General features: G+C 42.8%; 1 protein-coding gene across 1 annotated transcript; it reads left to right on the top strand.

Moving 5' to 3' along the window:
* Nucleotides 1-2,521: 2,521 nt before the first annotated feature.
* Nucleotides 2,522-27,934, top strand: LOC311050071 (uncharacterized protein; the record flags this gene model as incomplete). The annotated part of the gene is made up of 5 exons (XM_084064037.1): nucleotides 2,522-2,912; nucleotides 24,679-24,735; nucleotides 26,333-26,683; nucleotides 26,859-26,938; nucleotides 27,064-27,934. 5 exons carry the CDS (start codon nucleotides 2,522-2,524, stop codon nucleotides 27,421-27,423), a joined length of 1,239 nt encoding a protein of 412 aa, XP_083920163.1. The 3' UTR covers nucleotides 27,424-27,934.

Below are 27,934 nucleotides of genomic sequence, written 5' to 3'. Positions count from 1 at the left end.
ACTAGGAGACATTAAGACTTGTTCAGTGAATACTAGGAGACATTAATACTTGTTCAGTGAATACTAGGAGACATTAAGACTTGTTCAGTGAATACTAGACATTAATACTTGTTCAGTGAATACTAGGAGACATTAAGACTTGTTCAGTGAATACTAGGAGACATTAAGACTTGTTCAGTGAATACTAGGAGACATTAATACTTGTTCAGTGAATACTAGGAGACATTAAGGCTTGTTCAGTGAATACTAGACATTAAGACTTGTTCAGTGAATACTAGGAGACATTAATACTTGTTCAGTGAATACTAGGAGACATTAAGACTTGTTCAGTGAATACTAGGAGACATTAAGACTTGTTCAGTGAATACTAGGAGACATTAAGACTTGTTCAGTGAATACTAGGAGACATTAAGACTTGTTCAGTGAATACTAGGAGACATTAAGGCTTGTTCAGTGAATACTAGGAGACATTAATACTTGTTCAGTGAATACTAGGAGACATTAAGACTTGTTCAGTGAATACTAGGAGACATTAATACTTGTTCAGTGAATACTAGGAGACATTAATACTTGTTCAGTGAATACTAGGAGACATTAAGACTTGTTCAGTGAATACTAGGAGACATTAAGACTTGTTCAGTGAATACTAGGAGACATTAAGACGTGTTCAGTGAATACTAGGAGACATTAAGGCTTGTTCAGTGAATACTAGGAGACATTAAGACTTGTTCAGTGAATACTAGGAGACATTAAGACTTGTTCAGTGAATACTAGGAGACATTAAGACGTGTTCAGTGAATACTAGGAGACATTAAGACTTGTTCTGTGGAGACTAAAGTGTGGATCACAGCAGCACAGTCCTGCAGACGTCCAGGCAGCTCCAGACAGATATGGATCCAATAATGATCCTGATGTTCAGCTTGGTCTTCAGCTCAGGTACAGTAGAACTCTGTTTAAATGACACTTTATGCTAATGAGATGCTTGGACATGCTTTGTTTTGACGGTGGACATGGCAACACAGAGTTCATCCTGCTGTGATCTGTGTTTGTTTTGATGAATGTTATTGAGGAAAAGGTTAGTCAGTGTGCGTGTGTGTGTGTGTGTGTGTGTGTGTGTGTGTGTGTGTGTGTGTGTGTGTGTGTGTGTGTGTGTGTGTGTGTGTGTGTGTGTGTGTGTGTGTTAGAGTTCTCAAATTCTACCCGAACCCGACCGGGCCCGACCCGACATTTTCGGGCCGAAGCCGGGCCTCAAAAGTATGCTAATTGGTCGGGCCGAGCCGAGCCTCGGGCTACATGAAAAAACAAATTTATATATATTTTTTTAATGATTTTTTAAAATAGTAATAGTAATAGATAAATACACATTCAGAACAGGAAAAAAAATCGTATTTTTTCCCCCCTCGGGTTTTTTCGGGCTTTCGGGCCTAACATGATGGTAATAGTCGGGTTCGGGCCGAGCCTCGGGCCGGCCCAGTCGGGCCCAGTTAGGGCCGAGCCTTAATTTTCAGGCCCGTTGAGATCTGTGTGTGTGTGTGGAGGGAACGTGCGCACAAGAGGAAAGTACGCACCTCCTCCAACAGCTAGCGTAGTCTTGCTAAGTTGACTAAGCAGTTCTGCCTCTTTATGTAAAAACAACACATTGGTGCTGATTCAGTTCATAACATGGCAGGTGAATGATTCCATATTGTAAAATCTCCTGGTGTTTGGCTGCTTTGTAAACGGCTGTTTAGCTGCATTGACTTTCTCACTTCACGTTTGTGGTTGACGATACTTGTGGGGTGTCAGGTGTGGTGGTCTGGAAGTGGTGGGGGGTGTTCTAGGTACTGCTGGTCTGGAGGTGGCGGGGGGTGTACAAGGTACTTCTAGTCTGGCTACGTATAGTCTAAGCAGTTCTGCCTCTTTATGTTAAAAAAACCCCGCATTGGTGCAGATACAGTACATAATTATGACAGTTGGATGATTCCATAGTGTAAAATCTCCTGGTGTTTGGCTGCTTTGTAAACGGCTGTTTAGCCACATTGAGTTTCTCACTTCACGTTTGTGGTTGATACTTTTGGGGGGTGTGTGTGTGTGTGTGTGTGTGTGTGTGTGTGTGTGTGTGTGTGTGTGTGTGTGTGTGTGTTTCCTTAGATCAACTTTTCACAGTTGTCATACGTGGCAAATGAAGTTGAGTTAAGTTAAGTTTATAGTTTATGGGGCAAAGTGTTGCTTGCTGAGCGGAGCCAGCGTGGTCTGTCTGTCACATACACACACACACACACACACACACACACACACACACACACACACACACACACACACACACACACACACACACATTTCTGCCTAAGTCATCTAGATGACTTAGGCAGAAAGTGTCTTTTTTTGTTTTGTCTCTCCTTAAAACCTTAAAAATATGAGTTATAGGCAATTAAGCTATGAGGCTAAAGATTTTAATAACCTAACCTCCAGGAGGAGGCGCTGGATACGGCTAGCGACGGATGGTTCTGTATAATGATATGGTTCTGGTTCTGATAATGATATGGTTCTGGAGGTGGTGGGGGGTGTACTATGTACTGTTGGTCTGGAGGTGGTGGGGGGTGTACTAGGTACTGTTGGTCTGGAGGTGGTGGGGGGTGTACTAGGTACTGCTGGTCTGGAGGTGGTGGGGGGTGTACTAGGTACTGTTGGTCTGGAGGTGGTGGGGGGTGTACTAGGTACTGCTGGTCTGGAGGTGGTGGGGGGTGTACTAGGTACTGTTGGTCTGGAGGTGGTGGGGGGTGTACTAGGTACTGTTGGTCTGGAGGTGGTGGGGGGTGTACTAGGTACTGCTGGTCTGGAGGTGGTGGGGGGTGTACTAGGTACTGCTGGTCTGGAGGTGGTGGGGGGTGTACTAGGTACTGCTGGTCTGGAGGTGGTGGGGGGTGTACTAGGTACTGCTGGTCTAGAGGTGGTGGGGGGTGTACTAGGTACTGTTGGTCTGGAGGTGGTGGGGGTGTGTACTAGGTACTGCTGGTCTGGAGGTGGTGGGGGGTGTACTAGGTATTGCTCGTCTGGAGGTGTTGGGGGGGATGTACTAGGTACCACTGGTCTAGAGGTGTGGGGGGGGGTGTACTAGGTACTGCTAGTCTGGAAGTGATGGGGGGTGTACTAGGTGCTGCTGGTCTGGAGGTGGGAACGGTTGCCACCAGGTACTCCTACACGTAACAATAACCACCTAAGTGGAAAAAGAGGCACTCCAAAATAAATACTGCAAGACAGTGGCTCAGTTTCTATTTTTTTTGCGAGAACGCTAACACGTTTCGTCCACAGCCTTCCTCAGAGCAGATTAAAAATCTAAAAAATAATAACTAAGAAGGCATCCAGAGGAAGCGCACCGTTTTTTCTTTCTTACTCCTACACGTAACATAAGTAAAAAATGGGGGTGAGTGTGTTTTGGGGCGATCGTTCCGGTTACCTGCGTACCAGCGTATGTTCTCTCTCGGCGCGCTGTCATTGTTTGACGACAGGGCACTGTGCCCGTTATCCGCCCACTATTGCCTAGCCAGAGCCATGAGCGATTTGTGTAGCAAGTTGGGAGAGAATTGGACAACTGCTTGGCTCTGATCAAGTAGTCCGCACGCAGAAATACAGGCTGGCCAGACCGGGCTTCAATTAGGTAGTAAGATTAGAGCATCTCAAACCTTGCCTGTGTTTAAAACACATTTGAAAACTCACTTGGCTTTCGGCTATGTGTTGCACAGGCCCGGTGGGCTGACCAGCAATGGGCCGGTGCCCCCACAAAAAAAAATAAAAAATATATATTTTATACTTTAGTCCTATGATTATGTCACACAAAAATAACTATCTGCAAGCTCACAAGTCAGTGTCATTGTGATGTGGTGTGTCCTTGTAGATCTGCTGTTTTTGCAATTAATGAACATTTCTGCCAATAATTACAGGCTATTATGGGCTTAAAGGACATTGATCAAACATATTATCTCAGTCAGTGTTATTGTTTTGACTGACCATTCAAAATGTTCACAGGGTCATACATAGCTGTTATCAAAAACACTGAATGTCGTTACAATAAAACAACTTATTTGCATACACACAGTGCACAAATTACAGCCGTTGCTATGAATAAGATAGGCATATCTTGTTATCCTCATATAGCCTATATAGATCTAGACTATAACAGATGCATTCCCCGACCATTATAGCCTACCCTTGTTTTCTATACTTTAGTAAACTAAAGTTCTGATTGCATGCAGACTCATTTTTGCATGTAATCATGTTCATACTTCACCCATTTATAATAGTCCTCTAGTGCTCATGTCAAGGTTTGTAATAGGTCCAATACATAATGTCCAGTGGAGATGATCTCCCCAGAGTAGGGTAGCTTGCTGCCAGTGCCATGATGTGCTTTAGCCTGCATCCTCCAACTATCATATGTATGGGTTGTGTAGTTGTGTATGGGTCATGTAGTTATCATTTTTTTTACTCAAGGATCCAGAACATGGAGGGATGCTTTTCAGTAAAGGTGGTGGTATTAAGGGCATGTGCGTTTGTATGTGCCTTGACGGAGTGGGGAGATGTGGTGGGCCGGTCTGGGCCAAAATGTCAGAGCCGAATATATGTCCCAGTCCAGCCCTGCCCTCTGTGTTTTATCCCCCTGTCTATTTTTTTTTTGTTTTACTCTTAATATTTTCTATTTGTCTACTGAGAGTACAGCACTTTGGTTCAACACTGTTGTTTTAAATGTGCTCTATAAATAAAGTGGATTGGATTGTTACCAAATTCAGTATGAGACATTAAATGTACATAATGGTGAGAGCTTTTTTAGTAGGATTAGGTCTTCTACATTAAGTGGATGAGGCTGACAGAAAGTTTGAGGTCAACTTCTCTCTTAGGCCATCAATCTTGGTCCTTCTGAAGGGACAAACTAAACCCATCACAAGAGGATCATTGATTTCTGTATGCCTTTTTATTTTTAGGTAGATAGAACATTAAGAAAGAACAAGCATTTTGCTCTTGTATTTCAACAGATAAACCAACCAGCTGTAGAAGATCCATGTACTCTGTTATAGTGCAGTTCATTAATTATGATCGTCTTTCCCTCCACAGCTCTCCAGACTAATCCAACACATGACATAACAGGTAAACAAAGATTAAAGAACATAAGATTATAGATAATAGTCCATTATTGCTTATTCATCTGCTCAGTTAAAAGACAAACCATACTTTTGGTTTGGATTAGGAAAGTAACATTACTTTTCACTGGTTACTCTCTGTACAGAGTCTGATGATGTCAGGTTGGTGGGTGGAGCCAGTCAGTGTACTGGTAGACTGGAGATGAAACACCAGGGAGTGTGGAGACCAGTGACTGGTGAATCTGAGTGGAACGAGAACTCATCAGCTGTAGTGTGTAGACAGCTGGACTGTGGCTCTGCTGTTTCAATAAATAGGAGGTTGGGTTTTACAAAACAAACTGTGTGGAAGATTACATCTCCCTGTGTTGGATCTGAGTCTTCACTGAAGGAGTGTGGAACACATGGGTCTGTTACCTCCACTAACAGATTGGAGTTGATCTGTTCAGGTAACAAACAATGACTTCAACAATGACATTCATCTATACAGTACTTTACAACTATTTTTTATTTATGTTTTACATGAATCAATTGAACCCTATATTATCCCTATTCTGGGAGGAATATTCATTAACATCATCTTGTTAATCTCTCTCTCTCTCTCTCTCTCTCTCTCTCTCTCTCTCTCTCTCTCTCTCTCTCTCTCTCTCTCTCTCTCTCTCTCTCTCTCTCTCCAGAGTCAGTGAGGTTGGTGAATGGGACTAGTTCATGTTCAGGCAGAGTGGAGGTGCAGTCTAATCAGTTGTGGGTCTCAGTGTGTGAAGGTGACTTTGACCAGCAGGATGCAGAGGTCGTCTGTAGGGAGCTTGACTGTGGGGCTCCTTCAGTCCTCCAGGGGGCGCTCTATGGAGAAGTGAAGGCTCCAATGTGGACCAAAGAGTTCCACTGTGAAGGCAACGAGTCTGTTATCCTGGACTGTGGAACCTCAGACTCAACTAGAAACACCTGCTCACCTGACAAGACTGTTGGACTCACCTGCTCAGGTAAAAGACAAACTTAATGTATTGATTATTATTTTATGTTTAAAATATTAATATTTCACTGGTTACTCTCTTGTCTCTACAGAGTCTGATGATGTCAGATTGGTGGGAGGAGCCAGTCAGTGTACTGGTAGACTGGAGATGAAACACCAGGGACAGTGGAGACCAGTGGATACATCTGAGTGGAACCAGAACTCATCAGCTGTAGTGTGTAGACAGCTGGACTGTGGCTCTGCTGTTTCAATGAAAATGAGTTTAAATGTTACAGACCAATATGTATGGTGGATTCCATCCCCCTGTGTTGGTTCTGAGTCTTCACTGAGGGAATGTGGAACTGAACGGTCTTATTCTTCCACTGACAGACTGGATGTGATCTGTTCAGGTAATAAACAATGACTTCAATAATACTCTTTACTGTCATATTTATTAACCACATGAACACTACCATCACTATTTTGTCATTAACAGTTGCAAAAACAGCCGATCTACAAGCTCACAACACGTTTTCAGGGCATGGGGGGAAAGTTAGTGAAACCCTGTTGGAACCCTGTTCATCTTTCCATCTTTTCATCTTTCCATCCATCCATCCATCCATCCATCCATCCATCCGGAATTCACAGCCAAAGCAAACAGAGCAGATTTCAATAGTTTTTATTTTATTTTATTTTGATTTTTTTTTATAGTAGATGAGATAAATCCTACAGTGAGGTAGCAGGTATTAATGGCCCAGTAGATGTTTGCTATTTCACCTTCAACCGGTCACAATACAATATACTCTCAATAGAAATGAACCAGGTTTAGGGCAGACTTTACACTTGATTTTATTACCGAAGTAAATATTTTCATAAACACTTTGTTTCCAATAACTAGTTTAAAGTATTTTTTAAATCATCATGATTTGTGTAAATTATGGTCCCATTAATTTTAAAATGAATGATGAAGGATGTAATGTTTCTAGGGTTTCTACTGGTTCTACCGAGTGAAGACCCGCCCTCGTTGTGGTTGCAGCCAATAGCAGTCGAAGTTCAACAATGGTGGATTTCAAATCGCTGAAAAAGTGTCTTGAAACCGGTCTGTAGAAACCAATGAGGCGAGCTGTGTCCACCATTAGCTGTGTCCACCATTAGCTGTGTCCACTATTAGCTGTGTCCATATATATTTTGTACAGTCTATGGTCCAGTCTTAGAGGCAGTAGCTTGTTTGGAGAAGTGACCACATGTTTGTAATGGTCTTGGAACTGTTGGACTGATCAGGGAGTGGAGACAGGTGTGTAACAAGGACTGCTAGATGGTATCGAATGTGGGACAGACAGGGACAGGCAGACAGAGAGACACAGAAAGAGAGAAACAGGTGGAGAGACAGACAGAGACACTATCGCTGCGTCTCATTAGCCTGGTAAAGCCCCTCCCTCCGGAAAATCTCATTTCCATTTGATTTCAGGAAGGAGTCTGGCCTGAAGGCTTGTCTGGGCGTTTCTAGCCCGTTCACCAAATGGACGAGCCGTTGTATTTACTTCTTACTTTCGGTTTTAAAACTCTCTCAAACTTCTTTTTTGAGGCACGGAATTTACTTTTAAGATATCAATTGGATAGAATTTAGTTATTTAACTTCATATATGTGGTCAATTAATCATGACGAAGCCTATTTAAAAATACAAATTCAGATAACCGGCAGGGGCGGGCAGTGACACGCATGTATCCGAATAAGGCAACCTATTTTGGGCATGGACGTCTCAAAAGTCCCGTTGTGTCACATTAGTCTGGAGGTGGTAAAACTGCACTGGCTGAAGGGGAACACTGCTGATTGGCTGAAGGGGTTGTCAGTCAACGGTATTACTCCCGCCCAACTCATTACATTACATTACAGTCATTTAGCAGACGCTTTTATCCAAAGCGACTTACAATAAGTGCATTCAACATAGGTAGGGAACGAAACTACTAATCACCAGAAGTCTTAAGTGCATTTCCTGTAAAAACAAGCAACCAAGAGTATACCTAGCGCTAAGGTAAAAGTGCAATATATCAGCTACCTATTTTCTTAGACACATGAGATAAAATAGCCAAATCAAATGAGCACGAGCTAATACAAAAGTGTATCGACTAAGCAAGATCCAATACAGCAATACAACAATAGTTCCTACAACTAGTTAACAACAAGTAGGCCAGGCAAAGAGGAAGGGTAGTGTTTCCTGAAGAGGTGGGTTTTCAGCCTGCGGCGAAAGATGGCCAGTGACTCTGCTGTCCTGACATCAGTGGGAAGTTCATTCCACCACTGTGGGGCCAGAACAGAAAAAAGTGGTGACCGTGTCGATCGACCAGAAGGACCGTTGAGTGGCGAGGGAATCAGTCGCCCCGAGGTGGCAGACCGGAGTGGTCGGGCAGCGGTGTGGGCATTGACCAAAACCCGGAGGTAAGAAGGAGCTGTTCCTTTCACTGCCCTATAGGCTAGCACCAGGGTTTTAAACTGAATGCGAGCTGCTACGGGGAGCCAGTGCAGAGAACGGAGAAGGATAGTTGTGTGAGAGAACTTGGGGCGGTTGAACACCAGACGAGCCGCAGCTTTCTGATCAAGCTCCAGAGGTCTGATGGCAGATGCCGGAGCACCAGCCAGGAGGGAGTTGCAGTAGTCCAGGCGGGAGATGACAAGAGCCTGGATGAGCACCTGGGCTGCCTTCTCCGTGAGGAAGGGGCGAATCCTCCTGATGTTGTAGAGGAGGAATCTGCATGACCGTGTCACTGATGCGATGTTAGCCGAGAACGACAGTTGATCGTCCAGGGTCACACCCAGATTCTTCGCAGTCCGAGTTGACGTCACCACAGCGTTCTCAATGGCGATGGCCATGTCTCGGTGAGGACAGCCCTTCCCCGTGATGAACATCAGCTCGGTCTTGTCCAGGTTGAGCTTCAGGTGGTTCGTCGACATCCACTCCGAGATGTCAGCCAGACAAGCAGCAATGCGTGCCTCCACTTGTGTGTCAGAGGGGGGGAATGAGAGGATCAGCTGGGTGTCATCGGCATAGCAGTGTTAGGAAAAGCCATGGGAGTGGATGACAGCACCAAGAGATGTAGTGTAGAGAGAGAAGAGAAGAGGACCCAGAACCGAGCCTTGGGGAACCCCAGTAGTGAGCCTGTGTGGTTCTGACACAGACCCTCCCAGCATCACCTGGTAGGAGCGACCCGTCAGGTAGGATGCAAACAGGGAGAGTGCAGAGCCTGAGACACCCATCCCCTCGAGGGTGGAGAGGAGGATCTGATGGTTCACTGTGTCGAACGCTGCAGACAGGTCCAGGAGTATCAGAACAGAGGAGAGAGAGTTTGCTCTAGCGGCATGGAGCGACTCCGCCACTGCCAGGAGGGCAGTCTCTGTCGAGTGACCCACTTTGAACCCAGCTCCAGCCCACAGCCAAAATTGCAGAATGGGCGATCATACCAGACTCACTCCTGAAATAAATTACAAATGAGATTTACGGAGGGAGGGTTTACACGTACCAGGCTAGTGTCTCATGCCCTTATTCTACTCTGTCCTGGCTCCTACAAGGTTATGTAAAGAAGGAAAGGACATTTATAGTATGTGACCGTAGATATGTAGCAAAATGTGAGAGCTTGTAGATTTGACTTGAGTACTCAAACTCACTGATATTTGACCCAATAACCTGTAATCCACACACACATAATCTGAATTTGAGTTCATAGGAAAAAAAAACATATATTCACACACTTGCAGATATATATACAATTTATTGTTTGTGACTTCAAATGTCAATTTACTTATGCATGAATATTTAATGGAAGTAGACATTTAAATGTACACATTTGTAGATCACATTTTACGAGTGCTCAAATTAAATCTACAAGCTCTCAAATGACCTTCTACCTTCATTTAAAAGTCCTTTCCTTTTTTACATAACCTTGTAGGAGTGAGGATATAAAAGCTAGGACAGAGAAGAATAAGAACCTGAGATGTCTGTTTGTCTTTCTTTTAGTCTGACCGTCCGTCCGGCAGCTTGTCTCTGATGTGTTCAGAGGTCAATATCCATTATATGTATTGATATATTATAAGCCATCTGTTGATCCCCCCTCTCTCTCTCTCTCTCTCTCTCTCTCTCTCTCTCTCTCTCTCTCTCTCTCTCTCTCTCTCTCTCTCTCTCTCTCTCTCCAGAGTCAGTGAGGTTGGTGAATGGGACTAGTTCATGTTCAGGCAGAGTGGAGGTGAAGTCTAATCAGTCGTGGGTCTCAGTGTGTGATGGTGACTTTGACCAGCAGGATGCAGAGGTGGTCTGTAGGGAGCTTGACTGTGGGGCTCCTTCAGTCCTCCAGGGGGCGCTCTATGGAGAAGTGAAGGCTCCAATGTGGACCAAAGAGTTCCAGTGTGAAGGCAACGAGTCTGTTCTCCTGGACTGTGGAACCTCAGACTCAACTAGAAACACCTGCTCACCTGACAAGACTGTTGGACTCACCTGTTCAGGTAAAAGACAAACTAAATGTTTGTATTATTATTTCATAGTGAAAATATTTATATTTCACTGGTTACTCTCTTGTCTCTCTACAGAGTCTGATGACGTCAGATTGGTGGGAGGAGCCAGACAGTGTACTGGTAGACTGGAGATGAAACACCAGGGAGAGTGGAGACCAGTGACTGGTACATCTGAGTGGAACCAGAACTCATCAGCTGTAGTGTGTAGACAGCTGGACTGTGGCTCTGCTGTTTCAAAGAAAAGGAGTTTGGATTCTACAGATCAATATGTATGGAAGATTACATCTCCCTGTGTTGGATCTGAGTCTTCACTGAAGGAGTGTGGAAACCATAGGTCTTTTACTTCCACCCACAGACTGGAGGTGATCTGTTCAGGTAACAAACAATGACTTCAACAATGACAATAATCTTTACAGTCATTTATTAACAACATGAACACTAGCATCCCTATTTTGGGGTGAAAATTTGCAGAAAATAACTGATCTAAAAATGCACAACACTTCACAAAGCTTGAAGATCGACTATTCTTAGCAAAATTATTTGGTGTAGAGGGGTAAAAGTGGGTTTTATAGACCCCTGTGGGACCTTGGTTAAAATATGCTGGTTAAATCTATCTATCTATCTATCTATCTATCTATCTATCTATCTATCTATCTATCTATATATCTATCTATCTATCTATCTATCTATCTATCTATCTATCTATCTATCTATCTATCTATCTATCTGTCTGTCTGTCTGTCTGTCTGTCTGTCTGTCTGTCTGTCTGTCTGTCTGTCTGTCTGTCTGTCTGTCTGTCTGTCTGTCTGTCTGTCTGTCTGTCTGTGACTTTTTTGGTTTATGACATATGATGATGATGATCATCATCATCATCTTGTTTGTCTGTTGTTATTTGTCCTGTTATTTATGTTGTTTTTATAAATGTTAGAGTTAATCTCTCTCTCTCTCTCTCTCTCTCTCTCTCTCTCTCTCTCTCTCTCTCTCTCTCTCTCTCTCTCTCTCTCTCTCTCTCTCTCTCTCTCTCTCTCTCTCTCTCCAGAGTCAGTGAGGTTGGTGAATGGGACTAGTTCATGTTCAGGCAGAGTGGAGGTGAAGTCTAATCAGTCGTGGGTCTCAGTGTGTGAAGGTGACTTTGACCAGCAGGATGCAGAGGTGGTCTGTAGGGAGCTTGACTGTGGGACACCTTCAGTCCTCCAGGGGGCGCTCTATGGAGAAGTGAATGCTCCAATGTGGACCAAAGAGTTCCAGTGTGAAGGCAACGAGTCTGTTCTCCTGGACTGTGGAACCTCAGACTCAACTAGAGACACCTGCTCACCTGACAAGACTGTTAGACTCACCTGCTCAGGTAAAAGACAAATTAAAAGGTGTAATTATTTCATATTGAAAATATTAATGTTTCACTGGTTACTCTCTTTTCTCTCTACAGAGTCTGATGATGTCAGATTGGTGGGAGGAGCCAGTCACTGTACTGGTAGACTGGAGATGAAACACCAGGGAGAGTGGAGACCAGTGGATACATCTGAGTGGAACCAGAACTCATCAGCTGTAGTGTGTAGACAGCTGGACTGTGGTTCTGCTGTTTCAATGAAAATGATTTTAAATGTTACAGACCAATATGTATGGTGGATTACATCCCCCTGTGTTGGATCTGAGTCTTCACTGAGGGAGTGTGGAACTGAACGGTCTTATTCTTCCACTGACAGACTGGATGTGATCTGTTCAGGTAATAAACAATGACTTCAACAATACTCTTTACTGTCATATTTATTAACCACATGAACACTACCATCACTATTTTGTCATTAACAGTTGCAAAAACAGCCGATCTAAAGCTCACAACACGTTTTCAGGGTATGGGGGAAAAGTTAGTGAAACCCTGTTGGAACCCTGTTCATCTTTCCATCTTTTCATCTTTCCATCCATCCATCCATCCATCCATCCATCCATCCATCCATCCATCCATCCATCCATCCGGAATTCACAGCCAAAGCAAACAGAGCAGATTTCAATAGTTTTTATTTTATTTTATTTTGATTTTTTATAGTAGATGAGATAAATCCTACAGTGAGGTAGCAGGTATTAATGGCCCAGTAGATGTTTGCTATTTCACCTTCAACCGGTCACAACACAATATACTCTCAATAGAAATGAACCAGGTTTAGGGCAGACTTTACGCTTGATTTTATTACCGTAGTAAATATTTTCATAAACACTTTGTTTCCAATCACTAGTTTAAAGTATTTTTTTAATCATCATGATATGTGTAAATTATAGTGCCATTCATTTTAAAATGAATGATGAAGGAGGTAATGTTTATAGGGTTTCTACTGGTTCTACCGAGTGAAGACCCGCCCTCGTTGTGGTTGTAGCCAATAGCAGTCGAAGTTCAACAATGGTGGATTTCAAATCGCTGAAATAGTGTCTTGAAACCGGTCTGTAGAAACCAATGAGGCGAGCTGTGTCCACCATTAGCTGTGTCCACCATTAGCTCTGTCCACCATTAGCTGTGTCCATATATATTTCGTACAGTCTATGGTCCAGTCTTAGAAGCAGTAGATTGATTGGAGAAGTGACCACATGTTTGTAATGGTCTTGGAACTGTTGGACTGATCAGGGAGTGGAGACAGGTGTGTAACAAGGACTGCTAGATGGAATGGAATGTGGGACAGACAGGGACAGGCAGACAGAGAGACACAGAAAGAGAGAAACAGGTGGAGAGACAGACAGAGACACTATCGCTGCGTCTCATTAGCCTGGTAAAGCCCCTCCCTCCGGAAAATCTCATTTCCATTTGATTTCAGGAAGTAGTCTGGCCTGAAGGCTTGTCTGGGCGTTTCTAGCCCGTTCACCAAATGGACGAGCCTATCAGCGGCGTCGCTCATCGTTCTGTGATTGACAGCGAAAGTTGGCCAATCAGGTGGCGAGTTCGAGTGAGCCCGAATGGAACCGAGTGCAGCCAACCAAAAACGAATAGCAGCCATTGTTTTTTTGTGCGTTGTATTTACTTACTTACTTTCGGTTTTAAAGCTCTCTCAAACTTCTTTTTTGAGGCACGGAATTTACTTTCAAGATATCGTTTGGATAGAATGTAGTTGTTTAACTTCATATATGTGGTCAATTAATCATGACGGAGCCTATTTAAAAATACAAATTCAGATAACCGGCAGGGCCGGGCAGTGACACGCATGTATCCGAATAAGGCAACCTATTTTGGGCATGGCCGTCTCAAAAGTCCCGTTGTGTCACATTAGTCTGGAGGTGGTAAAAATGCACTGGCTGAAGGGGAACACTGCTGATTGGCTGAAGGGGTTGTCAGTCAACGCTATTACTCCCGCCCAACTCCAGCCCAGAGACAAAATTACAGAATGGGCGATCATGCCAGACTCACTCCTGAAATTAATTACAAATGAGATTTCCGGAGGGAGGGTTTACCAGGCTAGTGTCTCATGCCCTTATTCTACTCTGTCCTGGCTCCTACAAGGTTATGTAAAGAAGGAAAGGACATTTATAGTATGTGAAGGTAGATATGTAGCAAAATGTGAGAGCTTGTAGATTTGACTTGAGTACTCAAACTCACTGATATTTGACCCAATAACCTGTAATCCACACACACATAATCTGAATTTGAGTTCACAGAAAAAAAAACATATATTCACTTGCAGATAGACAGTTTATTGACTTCATGTCAATTTACTTATGCATGAATATTTAATGGAAGTAGACATTTACGTGAGACATTTAAGTACACATTTGTAGATCACATTTTACGAGTGCTTAAATTAAATCTACAAGCTCTCAAATGAACTTCTACCTTCATTTAAACATAATTTACTTTTTTACATAACCTTGTAGGAGTGAGGATATAAGACATAGGACAGGGAAGAATAATAACCTGAGATGTCTGTCTGTCTTTCTGTCAGTCTGACGGTCCGTCCGGCCGCTTGTCTCTGATGTGTTCAGAAGTCAATATCCACTCTATCACTCTGTATTGATTTATTATAAGCCCCCCCCTCTCTCTCTCTCTCTCTCTCTCTCTCTCTCTCTCTCTCTCTCTCTCTCTCTCTCTCTCTCTCCAGAGTCAGTGAGGTTGGTGAATGGGACTAGTTCATGTTCAGGCAGAGTGGAGGTGAAGTCTAATCAGTCGTGGGTCTCAGTGTGTGAAGGTGACTTTGACCAGCAGGATGCAGAGGTGGTCTGTAGGGAGCTTGACTGTGGGACACCTTCAGTCCTCCAGGGGGCGCTCTATGGAGAAGTGAATGCTCCAATGTGGACCAAAAAGTTCCAGTGTGAAGGCAACGAGTCTGTTCTCCTGGACTGTGGAACCTCAGACTCAACTAGAGACACCTGCTCACCTGACAAGACTGTTAGACTCACCTGCTCAGGTAAAAGACAAATTAAAAGGTGTAATTATTTCATATTGAAAATATTAATGTTTCACTGGTTACTCTCTTTTCTCTCTACAGAGTCTGATGATGTCAGATTGGTGGGAGGAGCCAGTCACTGTACTGGTAGACTGGAGATGAAACACCAGGGAGAGTGGAGACCAGTGGATACATCTGAGTGGAACCAGAACTCATCAGCTGTAGTGTGTAGACAGCTGGACTGTGGCTCTGCTGTTTCAATGAAAATGAGTTTAAATGTTACAGACCAATATGTATGGTGGATTACATCCCCCTGTGTTGGATCTGAGTCTTCACTGAGGGAGTGTGGAACTGAACGGTCTTATTCTTCCACTGACAGACTGGATGTGATCTGTTCAGGTAATAAACAATGACTTCAACAATACTCTTTACTGTCATATTTATTAACCACATGAACACTACCATCACTATTTTGTCATTAACAGTTGCAAAAACAGCCGATCTAAAGCTCACAACACGTTTTCAGGGTATGGGGGAAAAGTTAGTGAAACCCTGTTGGAACCCTGTTCATCTTTCCATCTTTTCATCTTTCCATCCATCCATCCATCCATCCATCCATCCATCCATCCATCCATCCATCCATCCGGAATTCACAGCCAAAGCAAACAGAGCAGATTTCAATAGTTTTTATTTTATTTTATTTTGATTTTTTATAGTAGATGAGATAAATCCTACAGTGAGGTAGCAGGTATTAATGGCCCAGTAGATGTTTGCTATTTCACCTTCAACCGGTCACAACACAATATACTCTCAATAGAAATGAACCAGGTTTAGGGCAGACTTTACGCTTGATTTTATTACCGTAGTAAATATTTTCATAAACACTTTGTTTCCAATCACTAGTTTAAAGTATTTTTTTAATCATCATGATATGTGTAAATTATAGTGCCATTCATTTTAAAATGAATGATGAAGGAGGTAATGTTTATAGGGTTTCTACTGGTTCTACCGAGTGAAGACCCGCCCTCGTTGTGGTTGTAGCCAATAGCAGTCGAAGTTCAACAATGGTGGATTTCAAATCGCTGAAATAGTGTCTTGAAACCGGTCTGTAGAAACCAATGAGGCGAGCTGTGTCCACCATTAGCTGTGTCCACCATTAGCTCTGTCCACCATTAGCTGTGTCCATATATATTTCGTACAGTCTATGGTCCAGTCTTAGAAGCAGTAGATTGATTGGAGAAGTGACCACATGTTTGTAATGGTCTTGGAACTGTTGGACTGATCAGGGAGTGGAGACAGGTGTGTAACAAGGACTGCTAGATGGAATGGAATGTGGGACAGACAGGGACAGGCAGACAGAGAGACACAGAAAGAGAGAAACAGGTGGAGAGACAGACAGAGACACTATCGCTGCGTCTCATTAGCCTGGTAAAGCCCCTCCCTCCGGAAAATCTCATTTCCATTTGATTTCAGGAAGTAGTCTGGCCTGAAGGCTTGTCTGGGCGTTTCTAGCCCGTTCACCAAATGGACGAGCCTATCAGCGGCGTCGCTCATCGTTCTGTGATTGACAGCGAAAGTTGGCCAATCAGGTGGCGAGTTCGAGTGAGCCCGAATGGAACCGAGTGCAGCCAACCAAAAACGAATAGCAGCCATTGTTTTTTTGTGCGTTGTATTTACTTACTTACTTTCGGTTTTAAAGCTCTCTCAAACTTCTTTTTTGAGGCACGGAATTTACTTTCAAGATATCGTTTGGATAGAATGTAGTTGTTTAACTTCATATATGTGGTCAATTAATCATGACGGAGCCTATTTAAAAATACAAATTCAGATAACCGGCAGGGCCGGGCAGTGACACGCATGTATCCGAATAAGGCAACCTATTTTGGGCATGGCCGTCTCAAAAGTCCCGTTGTGTCACATTAGTCTGGAGGTGGTAAAAATGCACTGGCTGAAGGGGAACACTGCTGATTGGCTGAAGGGGTTGTCAGTCAACGCTATTACTCCCGCCCAACTCCAGCCCAGAGACAAAATTACAGAATGGGCGATCATGCCAGACTCACTCCTGAAATTAATTACAAATGAGATTTCCGGAGGGAGGGTTTACCAGGCTAGTGTCTCATGCCCTTATTCTACTCTGTCCTGGCTCCTACAAGGTTATGTAAAGAAGGAAAGGACATTTATAGTATGTGAAGGTAGATATGTAGCAAAATGTGAGAGCTTGTAGATTTGACTTGAGTACTCAAACTCACTGATATTTGACCCAATAACCTGTAATCCACACACACATAATCTGAATTTGAGTTCACAGAAAAAAAAACATATATTCACTTGCAGATAGACAGTTTATTGACTTCATGTCAATTTACTTATGCATGAATATTTAATGGAAGTAGACATTTACGTGAGACATTTAAGTACACATTTGTAGATCACATTTTACGAGTGCTTAAATTAAATCTACAAGCTCTCAAATGAACTTCTACCTTCATTTAAACATAATTTACTTTTTTACATAACCTTGTAGGAGTGAGGATATAAGACATAGGACAGGGAAGAATAATAACCTGAGATGTCTGTCTGTCTTTCTGTCAGTCTGACGGTCCGTCCGGCCGCTTGTCTCTGATGTGTTCAGAAGTCAATATCCACTCTATCACTCTGTATTGATTTATTATAAGCCCCCCCCCCTCTCTCTCTCTCTCTCTCTCTCTCTCTCTCTCTCTCTCTCTCTCTCTCTCTCTCTCTCTCTCTCTCTCTCCAGAGTCAGTGAGGTTGGTGAATGGGACTAGTTCATGTTCAGGCAGAGTGGAAGTGAAGTCTAATCAGTCGTGGGTCTCAGTGTGTGAAGGTGACTTTGACCAGCAGGATGCAGAGGTGGTCTGTAGGGAGCTTGACTGTGGGACTCCTTCAGTCCTCCAGGGGGCGCTCTATGGAGAAGTGAAGGCTCCAATATGGACCAAAGAGTTCCAGTGTGAAGGCAACGAGTCTGTTCTCCTGGACTGTAGAACCTCAGACTCAACTAGAAACACCTGCTCACCTGACAAGACTGTTGGACTCACCTGCTCAGGTAAAAGAAAAACTACATTATTTGATTATTATTTTATAGTGAAAATATGAATGTTTCACTGGTTACTCTCTTGTCTCTCTACAGAGTCTGATGATGTCAGATTGGTGGGAGGAGCCAGTCACTGTACTGGTAGACTGGAGATGAAACACCAGGGAGAGTGGAGACCAGTGAGTGGTGAATCTGAGTGGAACCAGAACTCATCAGCTGTAGTGTGTAGACAGCTGGACTGTGGCTCTGCTTTTTCAATGAATAGGAGTTTGGGTTTTACAGAACAAGTTGTATGGGATATTACATCTCCCTGTGTTGGATCTGAGTCTTCACTGAGGGAATGTGGAACAGATGGGTATTTTACTTCCACTGAGAGACTGGAGGTGATCTGTTCAGGTAACAAACAATGACTTCAACAATGACAATAATCTTTACAGTCATTTATTAACCACATAAACACTATACATACCTATTTTGGGGTGAACGTTAGCAGAAAATAACTGATCTACAAGCACACGAAGCTTCACAGAGCTTGTAGATCGACTATTTTTTGCGAAGAAAATTGGTGTTGTGGTGTAAAAGTGGGTCTTAAAATAGACAGATATGGGACCCTGGTTAAATCTATCTATCAATGTATCTATCGTTGTGTCTGTCTGTATGCTACTACATAAACAATCTGTGTATATTGTGAATTATGTTTTATTTTTTTAAAGTTTTATTTCTGGGCTTTTTCTGCCTTTATTGATAGGATAGTAGGCTGACAGGACATGGGGAGAGATATGGGGGGGTGACATAGAGCAAAGGTCGTCTGGGTCGGGAGTCGAACCCTAGACACGCTGTCAAGCTGGATTAGTGGTATGCGCCTTGACCGCTAGGGCAGCGGATGCCCCTTTTGTTGATTATTTGACCTTTGTTTTTTTCTTTCTCTTATCTCTCCTGCTCTACTCTACATCTATCCTCTGTCTTCTCATGAAAACTATAAATGATGGAGCACACTAGAAACAAATCATTTCAGCCACTTCTGTACGTCTGTCTGTCTGTCTGTCTGTCTGTCTGTCTTTATGTTTGTTCAGGACTTTATTGTTATATGACACGGTCTCTCTCTCTCTCTCTCTCTCTCTCTCTCTCTCTCTCTCTCTCTCTCTCTCTCTCTCTCTCTCTCTCTCTCTCTCTCTCCAGAGTCAGTGAGGTTGGTGAATGGGACTAGTTCATGTTCAGGCAGAGTGGAGGTGAAGTCTAATCAGTCGTGGGTCTCAGTGTGTGAAGGTGACTTTGACCAGCAGGATGCAGAGGTCGTCTGTAGGGAGCTTGACTGTGGGGCTCCTTCAGTCCTCCAGGGGGCGCTCTATGGAGAAGTGAAGGCTCCAATGTGGACCAAAGAGTTCCAGTGTGAAGGCAACAAGTCTGTTATCCTCGACTGTAGAACCTCAGACTCATTTAGAAACACCTGCTCACCTGACAAGACTGTTGGACTCACCTGCTCAGGTAAAAGACAAATGAAAAGGTGTAATTCTTATTTTATATTGAGAATATTAATATTTCACTGGTTACTCTCTTGTCTCTCTACAGAGTCTGGTGATGTCAGATTGGTGGGAGGAGCCAGTCACTGTACTGGTAGACTGGAGATGAAACACCAGGGAGAGTGGAGACCAGTGGATGGTTGGTCTGAGTGGAACCAGAACTCATCAGCTGTAGTGTGTAGACAGCTGGACTGTGGCTCTGCTGTTTCAATTAATAGGAGTTTGGGTTTTACAGAACAATATGTATGGATGATTACATCTCCCTGTGTTGGATCTGAGTCTTCACTGAGGGAGTGTGGAACAAATGGGTCTTTTACTTCCACTGTCAGACTGGAGGTGATCTGTTCAGGTAACAAACAATGAATGCAACAATGACAATAATCTTTACAGTCATTTATTAACCACATGAACACTAGCATACCTATTTTGGGGTGAACGTCAGCAGAAAATAACTGATCTACAAGCACACAAAGCTTCACAGCTCTTCTAGATCGACTATTTTTGGCAAAGAAAATTGGTGTTGAGGGGTAAAAGTGGGTCTTAAAAGAGACAGATGTGGGACCCTGGTTAAATCTATCTATCTATCTTTGTGTCTGTCTGTATGCTACTACATACACAATTTGTATATATTGTGAATTATTTTAAAACATTTTAATGTTTTATTTCTGGGCTTTTTCTGCCTTTATTGATAGGATAGTAGGTTGACAGGACATGGGGAGAGATATGGGGGGGTGACATACAGCAAAGGTTGTCTGGGTCGGGAGTCGAACCCTAAACACGCTGTCAAGCTGGATTAATGGTATGCACCTTGACCGCTAGGCCAGCGGATGCCCCTATTGTTGATTATTTGACCTTTGTTTTTTTTCTTTCTCTTCTTATCTCTCCTGCTCTACTCTACATCTATCCTCTGTCTTCTCATGAAAACTATAAATGATGGAGCACACTAGAAACAAATCATTTCAGCCACTTCTGTACGTCTGTAAACCTGTCTGTAAATGTGTCTGTCTGTCTGTCTGCCTGTCTGTCTGTCTTTCTGTCTGTCTGTCTGTCTGTCTTTCTGTCTTTATGTTTGTCTAGGACTTTATTGTTATATGACACGGTCTCTCTCCTCCCCGTTTCTCTCTTTCTCTCTTTCTCTCTTTTTCTCTTTCTCTCTCTTTCTCTCTCTCTCTCTTCTCTCTCTCTCTCTCTCTCTCTCTCTCTCTCTCTCTCTCTCTCTCTCTCTCTCTCTCTCTCTCTCTCTCTCTCTCTCTCTCCAGAGTCAGTGAGGTTGGTGAATGGGACTAGTTCATGTTCAGGCAGAGTGGAGGTGAAGTCTAATCAGTCGTGGGTCTCAGTGTGTGAAGGTGACTTTGACCAGCAGGATGCAGAGGTGGTCTGTAGGGAACTTGACTGTGGGACTCCTTCAGTCCTCCAGGGGGCGCTCTATGGAGAAGTGAATGCTCCAATGTGGACCAAAGAGTTCCAGTGTGAAGGCAACGAGTCTGTTCTCCTGAACTGTAGAACCTCAGACTCAACTAGAAACACCTGCTCACCTGACAAGACTGTTGGACTCACCTGCTCAGGTAGAAGACAAATTAAAAGGTGTAATTATTATTTCATATTGAAAATATTAATATTTCACTGGTTACTCTCTTGTCTCTCTACAGAGTCTGATGATGTCAGATTGGTGGGAGGAGCCAGTCACTGTACTGGTAGACTGGAGATGAAACAACAGGGACAGTGGAGACCAGTGGGTGTTTCATCTGAGTGGAACCAGAACTCATCAGCTGTAGTGTGTAGACAGCTGGACTGTGGCTCTGCTGTATCAATGAAAAGGAGTTTGGGTTTTACACTTCAATCTGTATGGAAGATTACACCTCTCTGTGTTGGATCTGAGTCTTCACTGAGGGAATGTGGAACACATGGGTCTGGTACTTCCACTAACAGACTGGAGGTGATCTGTTCAGGTAACAAACAATGAATGCAACAATGACAATAATCTTTACAGTCATTTATTAACCACATGAACACTATCATACCTATTTTGGGGTGAACGTTAGCAGAAAATAAATGATCTACAAGCACACAAAGCTTCACAGAGCTTGTAGATCGACTATTTTTGGCAAAGAAAATTGGTGTTGTGGGGTAAAAGTGGGTCTTAAAATAGACAGATGTGGGACTTTGGTTAAATGTATCTATCGTTGTGTCTGTCTGTATGCTACTACATACACAATCTGTATATATTGTGAATTATATTTTATTTTTTTAAAGTTTTATTTCTGGGCTTTTCCTGCCTTTATTGATAGGATAGTAGGCTGACAGGATATGGGGAGAGATATGGGGGGGTGACATAGAGCAAAGGTCGTCTGGGTCGGGAGTCGTACCCTAGACACGCTTTCAAGCTGGATTAGTGGTATGCCCTTGACCGCTAGGCCAGCGGATGCCCCTATTGTTGATTATTTGACCTGTGTTATTTTCTTTCTCTTCTTATCTCTCCTGCTCTACTCTACATCTATCCTCTGTCTTCTCATGAAAACTATAAATGATGGAGCACATTAGAAATAAATAATTTCAGCCATTTCTGTACGTCTGTAAACATGTCTGTCTGTCTGTCTGTCTGTCTGTCTGTCTGTCTGTCTGTCTTTATGTTTGTCTAGGACTTTATTGTTATATGACACGGTCTCTCTCATCCCCGTTTCTTTCTCTTTTCTCTCTCTCTCTCTCTCTCTCTCTCTCTCTCTCTCTCTCTCTCTCTCTCTCTCTCTCTCTCTCTCTCTCTCTCTCTCTCTCTCTCTCTCCAGAGTCAGTGACGTTGGTGAATGGGACTAGTTCATGTTCAGGCAGAGTGGAGGTGAAGTCTAATCAGTCGTGGGTCTCAGTGTGTGAAGGTGACTTTGACCAGCAGGATGCAGAGGTGGTCTGTAGGGAGCTTGACTGTGGGGCTCCTTCAGTCCTCCAGGGGGCGCTCTATGGAGAAGTGAAGGCTCCAATGTGGACCAAAGAGTTCCAGTGTGAAGGCAACGAGTCTGTTCTCCTGGACTGTAGAACCTCAGACTCAACTAGAAACACCTGCTCACCTGACAAGACTGTAGGACTCACCTGTTCAGGTAAAATACAAATTAAAAGGTGTAATTATTATTTCATATTGAAAATATTAATGTTTCACTGGTTACTCTCTTGTCTCTCTACAGAGTCTGATGATGTCAGATTGGTGGGAGGGGCCAGTCACTGTACTGGTAGACTGGAGATGAAACACCAGGGACAGTGGAGACCAGTGGGTGGTTTTACTGAGTGGAACCAGAACTCATCAGCTGTAGTGTGTAGACAGCTGGACTGTGGCTCTGCTGTTTCAATGAATAGGAGTTTGGGTTTTACAAATCAAACTGTATGGATGATTAACTCTCCCTGTGTTGGATCTGAGTCTTCACTGAGGGAATGTGGAACAAATGGATCTTTTTTTTCCCACTGGAGGTTCGAGGTGATCTGTTCAGGTAATAAACAATATTAGATAGACTTCAGACTTCAACAATGACATTAATCTTTACAGTCATTTATTAACCACATGAACACTACCGTCCCTATTTTGGGGTGAACGGTTGCAGATGACACTGTATTTGGAAAAACTGATCTACAAGCGCACAACGTTTCACAGAGCTTGTAGATCGACTATTCTTGGCAAATAGATTTGGTGTAGAGGGGTGAGAAGTGGGTCTTAGTATAGACACCGGGACCCTGGTTGAGTATACATGCTGGTTAAATCTATCTATCTCTCTATTTCTCTATCTCTCTATCTCTCTATCCGTCTATCCGTCTCTCCGTCTGTCTGTCTAGGACTTTGTTATATGACATGGTCTGATGATGATGATGATGATGATGATCATATTGGTTGTCTGTTTCTAGTTTATGTTGTTTTTAAAATGTTAGAGTTAATTGTATGTTATTTGAGTTCATCTCTGTACAAGTACTTGTCTCTGTTGTGTTCAGAGTTCAGTATACACTATAATGCAATGGTCTTCAACAGGGGGTCCGGGATCCCTCGGGGGTCCTTAGTGTTACTACAGGGGGGCGCCAAATCTTTGTGATTGATGTCTTTAATTATGTTTTACGTGAATCACTTGAACCCTATGTTATCCCTATTCTCGGAGGAACATTCACCGAAAATAGCAGATCTACAAGCTACTGCGATGCGTTAAGTTGTCAACTTCTAAAACTGCTGTTTTTGGCAAAGAGGTTCGGTGTAGAGGGAAAAAAAGAGCAGGCCAAGAACAGAGCCAAAGGTCAAGTTTACTAAGTATTGAGGGGTTAAGGGGTCGAATGTCTGAAAATACACGTTAATATAAATCCAACATATTGATAGAAACCATCATGTTAAAAAAACATTAATTTCCACTAAACTAATGATAGTGAAATCTATGAAAGTTTAATCTGCAACATCATTTTATATAATATGTTGAGGTCCCTACCCCAGCTCTCTCTCAGCTAAGGGGTCCTTAGCCTGAAAAATGTTTAAGACCCCTGCTATAATGGATTATTTCACCATTTGGTTAATCTCTCTCTCTCTCTCTCTCTCTCCAGAGTCAGTGAGGTTGGTGAATGGGACTAGTTCATGTTCAGGCAGAGTGGAGGTGAAGTCTAATCAGTCGTGGGTCTCAGTGTGTGAAGGTGACTTTGACCAGCAGGATGCAGAGGTGGTCTGTAGGGAGCTTGACTGTGGGACTCCTTCAGTCCTCCAGGGGGCGCTCTATGGCGAAGTGAATGCATCGATGTGGACCAAAGAGTTCCAGTGTGAAGGCAACGAGACTGTTCTACTGGACTGTAGAACCTCAGACTCAACTAGAAACACCTGCTCACCTGACAAGACTGTTGGACTCACCTGTTCAGGTAAAAGACAAATTACACTTTTGGATTATCATTTTATATTGAAAATATTAATGTTTCACTGGTTACTGTCTTGTTTATGTATAGAGATTGATGATGTCAGATTAGTGGGAGGAGCCAGTCACTGTACTGGTAGACTGGAGATGAAACACCAGGGACAGTGGAGACCAGTGGATACATATGAGTGGAACCAGAGCTCATCAGCTGTAGTGTGTAGACAGCTGGACTGTGGCTCTGCTGTTTCAATACAAAGGAGATCGGGTTTTACAGTTCAATATGTTTGGAATACATCTCCCTGTGTTGGATCTGAGTCTTCACTGAAAGAGTGTGGAAAACATAGGTCTTTTGTTTCCAATGAGACACTGGAGGTGATCTGTTCAGGTAACACACTATGACTATTATGTACAGACTGTGTGTGTGTGTGTGTGTGTGTGTGTGTGTGTGTGTGTGTGTGTGTGTGTGTGTGTGTGTGTGTGTGTGTGTGTGTGTGTGTGTGTGTGTGTGTGTGTGTGTGTGTGTGTGTGTGTGTGTGTACGTACGTGCGTACAGTACGTACTGTATGCATGTATATGTATGTATGTTAGGGCTTTCACGACTAGAGATTTTTACAGGTCGACTAATTTGACCCAGTGGTAGTCGACTAGTCGACTAGACGAAATCTAAATTACAAAAAAGAAATTACAAAAAAACTGTTTCAAAAGCACTGTTTTAATACCATCCTACTACTATATTACTATTATTATTATCCTCCTGCCCTTATTTTTATGGCGTTTTAAGGGAAGCGCTTCTGGCACAGCAGCAGAGCACCACAGCAGCGTCTCCAAGGATCCCCATTGCCCAATAATAGGCTTTTATTGGGCATGCTTTTGACCCCCTTTTGATAAAAAATAAAGTCAGGAGGATAATAATAATAGTAATATGGGCCATTACTATAGCATAAAAAAAAAAAAAAAAAAAATCAACTATTCGACTAGTACCAACAAGGTCGACTAGTGGTTATACTAGTCGACTAGTCGACTAGTTGGTGAAAGCCCTAATGTATGTATGTATGTATGTATGTATGTATGTATGACATAAATTCTGTTTCTCCCACTGTTTTCATTCCATCATGTTCTCTACATTATGACGTTGACAGCTTACTGATTGTAGAGTGAAAACACAGGAGACGAGTTCTTTAAACACAATGTTATTTCCTAATCTAGGGGTGTAAACACAATGTTATTTCCTAGTCTATCTTCCTACATAGGTCTTGTGCAGACACAATGCCAAGAGTTTAACTCTAAAATAAAGATAAACCATTTATTTAGAATGGTAACATAACATTGTAACATATAACTCTAAAATAAAGATAAACCATTTATTTAGAATGGTAACATAACATTGTAACATATAACTCTAAAATAAAGATAAAGCATTTATATAGAAAGGTAACATAACATTGTAACATATAGAGTAATAATCAGTTGAAGTATTAACAAATCAGACATCAAAATAGATAACGTAATAACTGAACATGACTTTGTATCAAAACAAACAAGAGAACAAAGCTGAAATGAATAATGTTTACTTATCCAAAATAAAGAAATCAAAATACAACAACTTAACTCCCTAGCATAAACATACAATCCAAAGGATCTAGAAAGTAGAATAACTCAACCAATCTCACAGTATATTAAATAAACTAAGCACTGAAACACAGGCTTGGATTGGTGGCCGGTTGCGATAGGAGGCGTGTCCCCTGCGTATTGGTCTCAGTGAACTGCCTCAGTGATTGGCCAATCAGGAACTTGAGCTGGAAGTTACCCAACCAATCATCTCTGGGGAGCCACACAGGACTATTTGCATATAAGCAAGCACAAAGACAGACAGACAGACAGACAGACAGACAGACAGACAGACAGACAGACAGACAGACAGACATGTGGTCTGTCCGTTAACATATCTGCTGTTTCAGCCAATCACCTCCATCTTGTTACAGATCTGCTGTTTAAGCCAACCATCACCCTCTTCCCCTCCATAAACGGGGTTTCTGAGGGTCAGCAGCAGGGGCAGCAGGTGTTGGAGGGTTCCAACTTCTCCATCAGCTGCTCAATCCAGCCACAGTACCCAGGAGGCTCCTTCCACCTCACCTTCACTGGATCCAACACAACACACACCCACACCCAGCCAGCTGTCAATCACTCTGCCGACTTCCTGTTTCCTGCAGCAAACCACACCCACCAAGGAAACTACAGCTGTGTTTATCACGTCAATGTTGTTATAAATCACACCGATGTTTATTCTCATAACTTCTCCTCTGAGAGCAAGATCCTCTCTCTCACAGTCACAGGTAACCTGAATGAAATGGACTTTTCTAGTATGAATCTCAATCAAAGAAGCACACTCAAAAATTACATGGATTTAGAAAGAGAATTTCATCAACTGTATGATGTATATCAAATTACAAACGAGCTGTTCCTTACACGATGTGTTGTGATGTTCTAACGCTAGTATTTCTCTCACAGCTTCTCATCTGACAGCTAACATCTTCAAGGTTACATTCTTAATGCTGTTGCTGCTGGTGATAATCAGTGTCCTCTGGAAGGTAATGTTTAAATCTTTATTCTTTACAAGACTACAATGTAAATGAAGTAGTTACAATGTTACTTACTATAAGAGAACCTGATCTGTTCCAGTAAGATAAAGTTGGATGCTGCTGTGTTTCTCCAGGCTATCAGAAGGCAGAGGACAGGAGTGGAGAACGTTGAGTTGGTTTATTATAATGTAGGACGGGAGAGCATTGAGATAGTTTACTATAATGTTGCTGGTTCCTCTGCTGAAGCCGAAGAAGAAGAAGAAGAATACCACCAGTATGAAGAGATAGATCTCCAAGGAGGTTCTGAAGCTGGACCCAGTGAAGAGACAGAACACCACCAGCACACAGAGATAGATCTCCAAGGTGTTTCTGAAGCTGGACCCAGTGAAGAGACAGAACACCACCAGCACACAGAGATAGATCTCCAAGGTGTTTCTGAAGCTGGACCCAGTGAAGAGACAGAATACCACCAGTATGAAGAGGTGGATGTCTAAGCAGGTTCTGAAGCTGGACCCAGTGAAAATGCAGGAGTCCAGGACACAGAGGAAGGATCTCCCTGGAGCTCAGATCACATTCATCACATCACCTCAGTCTTACCAACATTACCCAGGTGACATCACTCATGTAAACTGACTTGATACTGGAGACTAGATTGAGCCATGTTGGCGCCACAACTCCAGTTAGGTTCAATAAATAGATCTAGTTGATCTTACTGAGTAATAACTATTCCCAACTGAGCTTATACAAGACCTGGAAGAGAGTTTAGCCAAGACCCACTTTTAAACCTGTCCTACCTGCCTCTGAATGGCTTTCTGTCAGAAATATCACAAATGACATCCACAACCAGTTCATAGATTGTCACACAGTGAACCACCAGAGTCTGAGCTAGAGATCTATTGATCTGTTGTATGGATCTGGTTGGGTTGTACGATCTGTTTCTATTGGGAGAATAGATCTCACAGGTTTGTTAATACATTATGTCACATTACAAATATGTTTTTTTTA

This window comes from Gymnoscopelus microlampas (genome assembly GCF_963454915.1).
Source record: "Gymnoscopelus microlampas genome assembly, chromosome: 8".
In the NCBI taxonomy this organism is placed as follows: Eukaryota; Metazoa; Chordata; class Actinopteri; order Myctophiformes; family Myctophidae; genus Gymnoscopelus; species Gymnoscopelus microlampas.
Note: the sequence above shows the minus strand (reverse complement) of the source record. Positions and strands in the feature narration are given on the sequence as shown.